This window comes from Canis lupus, chromosome 20, assembly GCF_003254725.2.
Source record: "Canis lupus dingo isolate Sandy chromosome 20, ASM325472v2, whole genome shotgun sequence".
NCBI lineage: Eukaryota > Metazoa > Chordata > Mammalia > Carnivora > Canidae > Canis > Canis lupus.
Genome location: NC_064262.1, coordinates 9,399,892 through 9,413,552, shown reverse-complemented (window position 1 = coordinate 9,413,552; position 13,661 = coordinate 9,399,892). Strand labels below are relative to the sequence as shown.

At 36.5% G+C, this 13,661-nt stretch overlaps 1 protein-coding gene across 5 annotated transcripts in view; it reads right to left on the bottom strand.

Annotated features, from left to right (window-relative positions):
* Positions 1-13,661, bottom strand: part of RAD18 (RAD18 E3 ubiquitin protein ligase) — a 107,148-nt gene that overhangs the window by 53,417 nt on the left and 40,070 nt on the right. For all 5 annotated transcript variants that reach the window (XM_025450918.3, XM_025450920.3, XM_025450941.3 and 2 more), the window contains one exon: positions 10,218-10,402. In XM_025450918.3, the coding sequence (XP_025306703.1) occupies positions 10,218-10,402 (185 nt within the window). The remainder of the gene's footprint in view (positions 1-10,217; positions 10,403-13,661) is intronic.

Sequence of the window (13,661 nt, the reverse complement as noted above, 5' to 3'; positions counted from 1 at the left end):
TAAGAACAAATATTTAAAGACCTAATGGCCAGAATTTGCCAAATATAATAAAAGACCTCAAACCACAAATGCAAGACACTCAACATGAAGCATAATCAATGCAAAAACAAAACAAAAATACAACAATAACATATATACAACAGACAGAAAATCTGTGTAAGCCAGAGAAAAAGAGTATATTATTAAAGAAAAATCAAGCATTACATCATGCTTCTCATCAGAAACTATTCAAGCCAGAAGACAATGGAGTGATGAATTAAAAGTACAGAAGAAAACCTTTGCTAATCCAGATTTCTATACCATATATATATATATATTTTTTTTTTTTAGATTTTATTTATTTATTCATGAGAGACACACAGAGAGAGGTAGAGACACAGACAGGGAGAAGCAGGATCCCTGCAAGGAGCCTGATGTGGGACTCAATCCTGGATCCTGGGATCACACCCTGAACCAAAGGTAGACACTCAACTGCTGAGCCACCCAGGGGTCCCATATAAATATATATATATTTTTTTAAATTTTTATTTATTTATTCATAAAAGACACACAGAGAGAGGCAGAGACATAGGCAGAGGGAGGAGCAGGCTCCTTGCAGGGAGCCCAATGCAGGACTTGATCCCCAGACCTGGGATCAGGCCCCAGGCCAAAGGTAGATAGATGTTCAACCACTGAGCCACCCAGGAGTCCCCTAATGGAAATGTTTTTCAAAAGTTAAGGAGGAATAAAGATTTTGAGACAAACAAAAACAAGAATGTATTATTAGTAGACCTATACTATAAAAAGCATTATATGAAGTTGTTTAAGCAGAAGAAATGTGAAACCACTAAACTTATCTCTCCTAAAAAACGAAGACTGCTAGAAATAGTAAAAATTAAAGTAAATGCAAAATACACTTTTCTTAACTACTCTAAAAAATAACTATTTATAGGAAAAACAACAACAATATATTGTGTTAACAGCATAGGTAAAAATGTAAAAATCATGAAGACAACAACACGAAGAATTAGGGATTGGGGAGTATATTGTTGTAAGGTTCTTACACTACAAGTGAAACAGTAATATCATTTGAAGGGAAACTGTGAATACTTAAAGGTGCCTATGTCAACCACTAAAACTTTCTGAAAAAGAAAAAAGCCTAAAGTAGAACTATATCAATAAAAAATACTCAGTCCAAAAGAGAGCCAATAAATAAATAAATAAACAGAATAAAAAACAGATGGAACAAGCAAGCAGAAAACAATTAGCAAGATGTTAACTGTAAAGCCTACTGTTATTAATAATTACATTAGATGCAAATTGTCTAAAAGCAATAAGAAATAGAGAATGAGATTAAAAAAAAAAAAAAAGGCAGGAGCACTTGGGCGATTGGGGATCAAGTCCCACATCAGGCTCCCTGTGAGGAGCCTGCTCCTCCCTCGGCCTATGTCTCTGCCTCTGTGTCTTTCATGAATAAATAAATAAAAATCTCAGCAGAGAGTCTGCTTCTCCCTCTGCCTGCTGCTCCCCATGCTTACGCTCTCTCAAATAATTAATAAAATCTTAAAAAAAAAAAAAAGCAAGCGACTATATGCTTTCAGCAAAGAACCCATTTTATTTTATTTAAGATTTTATTTATCTGAGAGAGCGAAAGAGGGAACACAAGTAGGGTGAGGAACAGAGGGACAAGCAGACTCCCCCCTGAACAGGAAGCCCAATGTGGGGTTCAATCCCAGGACCCGGAGATCATGATCCGAGCTGAAGTCAGATCTTAACTGACTGAGCCACCCAGGTACCTCCAAAGAACCCACTTTAAGTAAAAGACATAAACAGGTTCAAAATAAAGGTATGGAAAGAGATGTATCATGTAAACACTAATGAGAAGAAATGGAGAATAGTTATATTAATATCAGATACAACAGACTTTAGAACAATGAATGTTTTAAGGAATAAGAGGGAAATTATATAATGATAAAGGGGTTAATTCCCTAAGAAAATCGAACAATCCTAAATGTGTCTGCACCTAGAACAGAAATTAAAAATATGAACAAGAACTTCTAGTTCTCAAGAAGATGGACTAGACTCATTTCTCTTCTCACTTCTCATATAATTACTAAGTCTAACTAAAACCCTTAGATGTAATATGACAGGCAATTATAAGAGAACTCTGAAACGTAGGAGTAAGATGGGCTGGTTAAGGGCCTCAGAATTTAAGGAACAATATAATGGTGAGTTCCCTGGGCTTTCTCTTTATCTTCCATATATCCTAGACTGGGCACTGGTGAAGCCTGCAACCCAGAACAACCAGTCCCCACCCCCACCCCCACTACACACAGACACAAATCTCCAAGAAACCAATTTTTTTTCTAACAAAGGACTATGAAAGGAGGAGACAAAAAACTTTGACAATACCTGACCTACTCCAGCTAAACACTGCTGATGCTTTCTGTGCACTAAAGTACCAACAGAAAATAAATGTGGAGTATGTTTTCCACTCCCCTTCTCCCCCTCCCCATCAGCAATAACAGGAAGATTGAGGAAGAAAAGCTTTTCTCTTCCAGCAACACACTGCCAGTAAAGATCTAGAGAGGAATCTAGACCACTCTCTCTCACCCACCAGTAGCAGGTAGTACCCTCACCCCCTAACTAGTGATTGGAGTGAGGATCTCAAAGAGAAGAAACCTGAAGAAAAGCATCCTTTAAGCCTGCATAGGAAATCCTAAACACACTCCTGACCAACTCACATGTGAAATATTCTAAAATTAATAAGCCAAAAGGTCTGAGAATTGAAGCACAGTATGGAATACCAGGTTTTCTGAGTACCCTCTAGGTAGCAATTAAATGAAGCAGACCCGAACAACCCTGCAAGAGTTCTGAAAACTAAACTATCATTAGAACCACAGTCCACAGAAGTAGGCCTGGATCTGCAAGCTAAATCTAAACAGGGTGACAACCTGCTAAAGTAGAATATTTAAAAAGGAGATAGAATCTCGTATTACAGTCAAAATGTCCAGGACACAATAAAAACATCTGTCAACTAAGAAGCAGGAAAATCAGGGGCACCTGAAGTGCCTCAGTGGTTGAGCACCTGCCTTCAGCTCCATACAGGGAACCTGCTTCTCCCTCTGCCTGTGTCTCTACCTCTCTCTGTGTGTCTCTCATGAATGATTTTTTTTTTTTTAAAAAGGAAGAAAATCATAACTTCAATGAGAAAAGGCACTCAACAGTTGCTAACACTGAGATGCCTCAAATCTTCAAACTATCTGATAAGAACTTTAAAGCTACCATCATAAAAATGCTTCAACAATTAGGAGCACTCTTGAAATGAAAGAAAACAAAACTGCTACTGTATGTAATACTTTTATGACAGCCAGTGTGGTCCATTATAAAAATATATCTTCTTAAAATAGTTTAAATGTTACATTAAGTTATTAATGCCTTATACTTGGAAGGGACAACTAAATAACAACTAGAAACTAAGTGAAGGGGCAGCCTGGGTGGCTCAGCGGTTTACGCTGCCTTCAGTCCAGGGCCTGGTCCTGGAGACCTGGGATCAAGTCCTACGTCAGGCTCCCTGCATGGAGCCTGTTTCTCCCTCTGCCTGTGTATCTGCCTCTCTCTCTGTGTCTCTCATGAATAAATAAATAAAATCTAAAAAAAAAAAAAAAAAAAAAAAAAACTAAGTGAAACAAATGAACCCCATTGTATTTCAGTAAAAAAAAAAAAAAAAAAAAAAAACTCACGATGAAGAAAAATAATAAGGAAATTATGAACATGATACTTGACTGAATACCCTCAGTCCAAGAAAGGGAGGAGAGAAGAGAAGTCTGGGAGAGAGAACTAAAAAATATCCTGAATTTTTTCTTATAGGTAGGTCTATTTTGCAGTGGTACAGTAGTATAGATGAAGCAATTCTAAAACTATTTTAGATGTACTACAGAATTGAACAAATTAGTAAATGTGCTGATGCTATTGAAGGGATGATTCTCCCCATGAAAAAAAAAGGGGGGAAATATGGAATAGAGAAAGGTAAAGAACTCTGTGAGGCTGGACTGCAAGCACCAGGGTATTAGTATGTTCTCATGATTTCTAATGTATATAAGGTAAATGGATTTATACGTGTGTATACACATACAGTATACAGGCATATGTGTGTATATATGTGTGCACACACTGATGTGTATGCACATCTGTATGCATGCATATATTCCTAAGCTCCATCTGCTAGAAGAGCCTAGAAGCTAAGGCACCAAGTAGCAATGAGCAAAGCTGACAGTCTTATCTTGGTTTGTTCAATAAGAAGAACCACAGATCCTAATCTGTGGGAATCCTAATCCTGGAAATCGCTGACAGGGTTGGGACAGAGACAAACAGACAATGAGCCTGCATTATCCTGTTATGCTGGCTGACGGTACTTTCCATGCTAGAAATCAGAAAATGGAAAATAAATATACAAATAATTAGTGGAGGCATGTCACAATGACCAAGAATCAGTAAGTAGAGGCTCCCACTGGCGAAATGGAAAAACATAAATACCAAAATAATTAAGGATGGGAAAGAGTTATAAATGTGTGAATCCATACTCGTAACAGACAAACAAAGAAGAAAAAAAAAACAGGAAAAGAGTGCTCTTGTTTTCAGAATTATGGCAAATGTCAACTGGCAAATGTGGAAAGAATCTTGAAGTCAGAAAATCATCATTTTGCAACTCTCGCAGAGAAGATTAGTTCAGGTAAAAATTAGCAAAGAATACTAAATATAGGGGTAAAGGACTCCTGGGTGGCTCAGCTGATTGAACATCCAACTCCTGATTTCAGTTCAGGCCATGATCCCAGCATCCTGGGATCCAGCCCCGTGTTGGGCTCTACACTCAGTGGAAGGTCTGCTTCAGCATTTTCTCTCCCTTTCCCTCTGCTCCTCCTCTCTCTCTCAAATAAATAAATAAATAAATGTAAGGAAAGAAGGAAAGGAGGGAGGGAGAGGTAAAATTTTAATGAGGTATAGGATATTTACATGGTATTCAAGTGTCTCTAAAAGGGGGAAACTATACATTGGAGAAATTGACAAAGTGGTCAAACCAGCCATCATAAATGAGAGGCATAAAGATGTCAAATATCCCTGGATGTGATATTCTGAGAATGAAAAAAAAAATCACTTATATAGTATTCCGGCCAAGAACGGACAGCCTTAATGTAATTATTAGGAAACATCAGACAAAGGCAAAATGAGAAACATTCTGTTTAGGGAGGGATTAAAAAAAACAAAGACTGTATTCTTTACCAACGTCATAAATACAAAGAAAGACTGAGGAATTGTTCCAAGTAGAAAGAGATGGAAAAGATATTATAACTAAATGAAATATTTGATTCAAAACTGGATCTTGTACTAGAAGGAAAAAAAAATCCATAACAATCATTACTGGGTCCACTGCTGAAAATAGAACAGAGATGACAGAATGGATAAAAGTATTGTAACAAAGTTAAATTCACTGAAATTGATAACTATAATTTGGCAAAAAAAAAAAAGAGAACATACTTTTTCTTAGGAAATACATTAACTATTTAGGGGTAAAATAATCAAGATTATACAATTTATTCTCAGATGGTTTCAGAAAAGAATAGATGCGTATAAATATGTACATACATGTACTCATATACAGAGAGAGTAATAGTAATTCATAAAGCAAATAAGGCAAAATGCTAATAGGTGAATCCATGTAAGTGGTATTGACGTGGTTTTCTTTGACAGTGTTTCAACTTTCCTGAAAGTTCAGAAGTATTTCCAAATAGTTAAAAAGAATACAAAGTTAAGACTTCTTCACACAAATAAAAATTGTAAACAGCACATCTGCACTCTTTTCAAGACATATTAAATAAAGTTTTTCAGGCCAAAAGAAAATGACATCAGATGAAAACCTGGATGTAAGGGAAGAGATGAAAAATATTAGAAATAGTAATGTGTAAGCACATACAGACCTTCTTTTTCATTTTTAATTTTTTTTTATAAAAGAAAATTGACAATTTATCTTTTTTGGGGTGGAGCGGGATGGGTGGGGTAGAGGGAGAGGGAGAGTGAGAGAGAGATTCTTAAGCAGGCTCCACGTCCACTGCAGAGTGTGACTTAGGGCTCAACCTCATAATCCTGAGATCATGATCTGAGTCAAAATCAAGAATCAGATGCTTAACCGACTGAGCTACTCAAGCACCCCAAGAAAACTGATAATTTAAAGCAAAAAAGAGTAAAAGGTATTATGGGGATCATAACATATATTGAAAAATCTATGACAATAATGAAATATAGGATGGAAGTCATAAATTACTTATGTTATACATGAAGTAGTAATATTATTATTTGAAGGTAGACTTTGATAAGTTTAAGATACACATGGTAAACTTTAGAATAATCATTTAAAGAAAGTAAACAGAAACACACCTATAACCAGATAGTGAAGATAAAATAGAAAACCAAAAAAACCCCAAATCCGAAAGCAAAAAAAGGAAGACAAAACAAAGAATGAACAGCACAAAAAGAAAACAAAAACAAGATAGACTTAAACCTAACCAAATAAGATTTGATGAAATGAAAATGGTTTAAGTTTTAAAACTTAATGGTGTATCTCGTCAAATTACACTTTAAAAGCAAATCCAAACCATATACTGCTTTTAAAAATGTTTAAATAACACAATGAATTTAAAGAAGAGTGGCTATATTCATTCATATCAAAGATTTTGAAATGAGGAATATTACCAAAGACAGTGACAAAGATGACGATTTTATTATAGTAAATAGGTTAATTCATCAAGAAGACAGAATAATACTAAATACACATATACCTAATTACTGAGATTCAAAATATAAGGAAAACTGAAAATATTGAAAGGAAAAAGGAAAAAATATAGTTGGAGATTTCAATAATCCTTTCAGCAGTTGACAGAATCCATCAATATAGGATAAGGATACAGATGACTTGATATACTATCAAGCAACTTTACATAACATTTAGAGATGATTAAGCCAAAAGAAAAAGCAAAATACTCAAGTGCTATGGAACACTGACCAGGAAGACCTAATGCTGAGTTATAAAACAGGTCTCTGAGTTGTAAAAGGTCTGAAATGATACGAAACTGGTTCAATGGAATCAAATTAAAAATAAATAACAAAAAAAATATCTGGGCAATGTCCATATATTTGGAAACTGAAAACACTTCTCTCTAACCCATTAGTCAAAGCAGAAATGACTACAAGGATGAGAAAATATTCTAACTAAATGAAAATAAAACATATCAACATTTGTGGATGCAGGTAAAACAGTGCCCACAGGAAAATCTGTAGCTTTAAATGCTTACATTAAAAAATGAACAATCTGAATAATTACCTAGGCTTCCACCACAATAAGCTACAAAAAGATCAAATTAAACTAAAGTAAACAGGAAGAAGGAAATAAAAAGAATAAGAGTAGAATTCAATAAAAAAAATAGGCAATAATTTGAGGGGAAAAAAATCAATGAAAGGGAAAGCTAGTTCTTTGGAAAAAATAAATAAAATGGATAACTTGTAGATAAACCAATGAAGCGAAGAAAGAGAGAAGACACACTTCTAATATCAAAAATGAAAGATAGTTCATCACCACAGATCCCACAGACACTAAAAGAAAATTAGAGAATATTCCTTAAGAAAAAAAATAAATTAGTAAAGAATAGTAAATTGTAAATTCAAGAATTTAGATGAAATGCAAAGAGTCCTTGCTAAAGATAAATGATTGCTTTAATAATCAAAAATCAGTGTAATACAAATCAAAACCACACCATTTCACACTACTAAGATGACCAAAATAGAAGACAGAATACCAAGTGGGACAAGAATGTGGAAAAACTAGAACCCTCATGCTGGTGAGATGTAAAATGTTATAAGTACATTGGAAAACAGTCCAGCAGTTCCTCAAAATGTTACAATGCAGTTATCATTTAACCCAGCAATTCCACACAAAAATCTGTGTGTGAATATTCATAGTGGCATTATTCACAAGAGCCAAAAGAGAGAAAATCCCAGACTGAATAGGCAATATAAGTAACATATCCACACAATGAAAGATTTGGCAATAAAAAAGAATGTAGTGCTAACAATGGATAATGGATAACCTTGAAAATATTCTGCTAAATCAAAGAAGTTCATCATTGAAGGCCACAGATTTGTAAGAGTTCATTTAAATGAAATGGACTTCCAGTTCTTCATAGAAGGAGCTTGGAAGTTGGCATTCCATCCTAACAAATTAAAAGCTGAACAGGTTAAAAATTCAGCAATTCTTCTTAGATCCACAATAGAGGGGAGGACATAGGGCAAACTAATGCCCCCAAGAATGTGGAGACCCACAAACACAGAGAATAATGGCTTACCTTAGCAGAAACTTACAAGCAGAAACTGCAGCAGGGAACAGTACAAAAGATGGGAAAACCTAAACTGTAATTAATTAATTGTTGGAAGTCCTGTGCAGAAAGTGCACTCGAAGAGTGGAAAAAAAAAAAAAAAAACCCAGGGAGACCCAGTTGTGGTTGGAGGATGGTAGAGGAGACAAGACTGCGAGATTCACCTTCAGGAGTTCAAGTTTCTTACAGTAAATATCGAAGAAAAATCTATGGCTTCAAGCAAGGAGAGAGGAAAAGGAACCATTTTCAAATATACCAGGGCACTTTCCTCTTAACAAGGCTTGCACTCACAGGAAACTAGTTAAACAGAGCCTAATCACCTGGGGTATTACTGAAGCCTAACTGACCTGGGGAATGGAAACACAGGAGGTCCCCCCTTAGCTGTGGCCTGCCTCCACAGCCTTGGTAATTCCCAAATAACCACAGTTGGGAAGCAGATGATCTTCCTCTGACAAATTGTCAAAAGAAGATCAAGAGCAGCCTAACACTACATCACAATGCCCACGTCATTTCAGCTCACTTACTCTGCAGGGAATTTATCATCGCAAAAACAGACAAAATGAATAATCCTTGGTGTCAGAAGTCAAGATGGTGGTCATCTGTGAGAATGAAGGTGGGAATGACTGGAGTTAGGGAGCACAGGGGCTTTTGGGATGCTGGTTCTGATCTAAAAGATAGTCACAAAGGTATTTTCTGTTTGTGAAATTTCCTATGATAAGTCACCAAACAATACAAATTGTATACTTTTCTGTTTGTATATTATGTTTCAGTTTTTTAAAAAATCAGGCAATTCTATATATGCTAATAATTCAAAGAACTCCAAAATACGTGTGGTTAAATAAAAAGGACAAACCATTAAATAAATAGTTTGGGGGATTCCTGGGTGGCACAGCGGTTTGGCGCCTGCCTTTGGCCCAGGGCGCGATCCTGGAGACCCGGGATCGAATCCCACATCGGGCTCCCGGTGCATGGAGCCTGCTTCTCCCTCTGCCTGTGTCTCTGCCTCTCTCTCTCTCTGTGACTATCATAAATAAATAAAAATTAAAAAAAAAGAATCTTTAAAAATAAATAAATAAATAAATAAATAGTTTGTATATAATACTAATTTTTTTTTTTTTTAAGATTTATTTATGAGAGACACAGAGAGAGAAGCAGAGACACAGGCAGAGGGAGAAGCAGGTTCCATGCAGGGAGCCCGATGTGGGATCTGATCACGGGACTCCAGGATCATACCCTGGGCTGAAGGCAGGTGCCAAACCACTGAGCCACTCAGGGATCCCCTATAATACTAAATTTTTACCAAACAACAATCCCAGACATATGTTTGTGTATAATTAACAATCATAATGATAACACTTACTAAATGCTAACTATTTGCTAAAGTATGGTGCTATGCACTTTTCATTTATTCCTTTCAAAAATACTATGCAATCCATAGTATTATAACACTTATTTTATGGATGAGAAAACTGAGAGAAGTAACTTGCCCGAAATCCCTGGTCATAAAGCTGCAAAACTGGGATTATAACCCATGCTCTCTAGATCAACTCTTCATTCCATACTATCTCTGGAAAGATATTCAAAAGAAACCAGCAGCAGTGGTTGCCTCTGAGAAAGGAATAGTGGCTGACAGACCAGCTGGGAGAAAGGCTTATCAGAGTATATTCTAGGTACCTTTGAAGGAAAATATTTACATGTCTCAACTATTATCAAAATTGTATTCATTAAATTTTTTTTCTATGATTTATAATCCCTGAGCTATACAAAACTGCTTTAACCAGAAAACAAGCAGAAATCATTGCTTTATTAGCTTACCTGACTTAGGGTGCAAAGCATCACACTGGGCATTGTACATGTGTACAAATTCTTGATGCCTTTTAATGAGCTGTTGTTTATTTCCTTGAATAGATAATCCATGCTCTTTTAGCTTTTTCTTTAAATCACGATCCGAGAGCAAGTTATATACGGTTTTGGGCAGAGGCTTCCTTTTGTGAATAGAACTAAAAAAGGGAAAGAAAGAGATCACTTAGGGTTACTGTGAATTAGCAAATGCTCCTCACATAAAACAGTTAACTTGCCTTCTGATGGAGTACCAGTATGACTGGGAAGATAGTGGAACCATTAAGATAAAAATGGGAAAGAGAAGAAAAATTAAATTTGCAAATAAAGTTGACGGTGCTGGACATATCATTCTAAGGTACCCACAGCACATTCAGATACCGGGGTGTAGGTGGCAGCCAACCTTAGAGAAACACAGGCCTCAAAAAGAGTTCAGGCCTAAAGATGCAGGCCCAAGATGCCCATGGAAGGCTTGTGCACTGGAATGCCTGGGTGGCTCAGTGGTTGAGCATCTGCCTTTAGCTCAGGTCATGATCCTGGGATCCTGGGATCGAGTCCCACATCGGGCTCCCTGCAGGAAGCCTTCTTCTCCCTCTGCCTATGTTGCTGCCTCTCTGTGTCTTCCAAGAATAAATAAAATCTTAAAAAAAAAAAAAAAAAAAAAAAAAAAAGGAAGGCTTGTGCACTAAATGCTATGAAAACCTCACTTTAGAAACACACTTACATAGACATCCTCAATTCTCCAGTGTTTTAAAGCATGTTTGTCCTAAAACACATCCATGGTTTCCATGTAAAATCTCTGCAAAAAACAGTTACCTCGGAAAATCAGAGTACAAACACTACTGAAATTAAGACTACGGATTTAAGAATATAGCTACTTTAGAAAAAGTGCTGGTCCATAGGCAAAACTGTCCCCTCAAAGTGGAGGTAATCATTGTGCAAAAGCTCTAGATTAAATAAAAGATATGTTGGGATGGTTAGCTTTACCAAATTTATTACTGCCAATGAAAAAAGAGTTCTGGGGCAGCCCCGGTGGCGCAGTGGTTTAGCGCCGCCTGCAGCCCAGGGCGTGATCCTGGAGACCCGGGATCGAGTCCCACGTCAGGCTCTCTGTGTGGTGCCTGCTTCTCCCTCTGCCTGTGTCTCTGCCTCACTCTCTCTCTCTCTCTCTGTCTCTATGAATAAATAAAATAAAAATCTTAAAAAAAAAAAAAGAGTTCTGAAAGTTGACAGGCAGATAATATTCTTATGGCATCATCTTCAAAGAACATGATTGTGAATAATAGCAAAAAATATAAATGGGTTTTATTCTCTTCAACTTCAATTAATTATATTAAATATATAAGGATTTTAAGTGTAATAGCAAAACCACCACCTGGCTCTTCATTCTACTTATATAATTAATATGCTGACAAGCACAAACTATAATTTAATATAGCAAAGCCCTATTAAATTATTTTCTTCTGCTCCCTCAAAAAAGCAGTTAATAAACATTACAAAATGGAATAGAAGTCAAACTACCTAAGGGTATCAATGACTCGAGATAATTTTATAAACAGGGACTCCTTAGTGAGCTTTAATCTACTTAATCTTATAAACTGGCTGAGTACATTACTTGGCACAACACCATGGCAATTAAGTGCTTAATAAATATGCATTCAAAGTAGCTATTACAATTCCAATAATTTCAAAATTAAAATACCAAAGTTTCCAGTAAAATTAATAAATACTTGAAAGTAAATGGTTTATCCAAAAAAAAAAAAAAAAAGTCCAAGATTTTACAGAGGACTTGCATATAACTAGTTCGCCTTCAAGGCCATGCTACACAAACTATAGTGGATCTTGGAACCACCAGGAGAGTTTATTAAATTGCAGATTCTTGGTCATGTCTCCACATCACCTACATAGCAAAGATTAAGTTCTAAATTAGAGACCTAAAATCTATGTTAACAAGCCTCCATAGGGTAAATCTGACATAAATTGCACAAAGGTTATACTGAGAGATAATACAGTTGAATATACATAGACTGAAAACAACCAAACATTTTTCTACTAACCAACAGTACCATTCCTTGGCTAAATTATTTCTATTATGCTCTATCAATAACACCCAAAAGCCAGAGATAACTATTTAACTATAGAAAGACCTGCAAACCCTCAAAAGATTACATTTCTGAAAATTGCCTGGTGGGCTCCACAAGACAGGTAAAATTACAGCTAAATAAAGTCACAGTGGGTAGCAAGAGCTGAAACGTTTTATAGGAGTTTATACAAGCACACTGTGAAGGACAGTTCATTAAGTCTGTATCTAAAACATTTATTTCTATCAAAGATAGACAATTAAACTTATGACTGAAATTCAAATGAGAAACTGTTTGTTCACTGACATTTACGATGAAAAGCACTAGCAGAAATGAACAATTTCTGTCCAGAATTTTAAAACATGAGCTTGATAGATGATTCCCCAAACATGAAAATAACACTGATCCTTCTTCCATGATTTAGTGAAAGTGAGTAATGCATTTAAGAGTCCTCAGAATTGGGCAGCCCCGGTGGCGCAGCGGTTTAGCGTTGCCTGCAGCCTGGGGTGTGATCCTGGAGACCCAGGATCGAGTCCCACGTCAGGCTCCCTGCATGAGGCCTGCTTCTCCCTCTGCCTCTCTCTCTCTTTCTCTCTCTTCCCCCTTCCCACACCGGGTGTCTCTATGAATAAATAGATAAAATCTAAAAAAAAAAAAAAACAGTCCTGCGAATCTGAAGACATCAAAGGGAGGAGTACTCTTTGAATCAACTCTGATATGATTCAACACAGAATGGGTAAAGGGCTGTCACCCACATTGAGGAACTGGCCTGTCAGGGTACTGTGAATAAAATGTTCTAAATGTCACAGTCTCTTTTATGTGACCAGACCCCAAAATCTTCCAAAAATTAGTTTTGCAAGATGTGAATTATGAGGAAAAAAGACTTGGGGTCAAGGGGTGCCTGGGTGGCTCAGTTGGTTAAGCATCTGCCTTCCGCTCAGGTCACGATCTCAGGGTCCTGGGATTGAGCCTCTGGTGGGCTCCCTACTCAGTGGGGAGTCTGCCTCTCCCTCTCCCCCAACTCATGCGCTTACATACGCACACACTCTCATTGGTGCACTCTCTAATAAATAAATAAAATCTTAAAAAAAAAAAAGATTTTAAGGTTATATAAATGTAATTACTGGATGAAACAAAATCCAACAATTACCTTCAGTGTTGGACTTCTCAGAGCCTTTAATACACTAACCAGCATAGTGAATCTTTCTCTAAGAGAGAAAGAGTGCTTCTAAATTGCAAGATAGAAAAAATGGCAGGACTACAGTATTCTAAGGAGCAGGAACCTATTGGAACTTGAACTTAATTATGTATGGATGAGTATGTCTTTGGATATACTGAC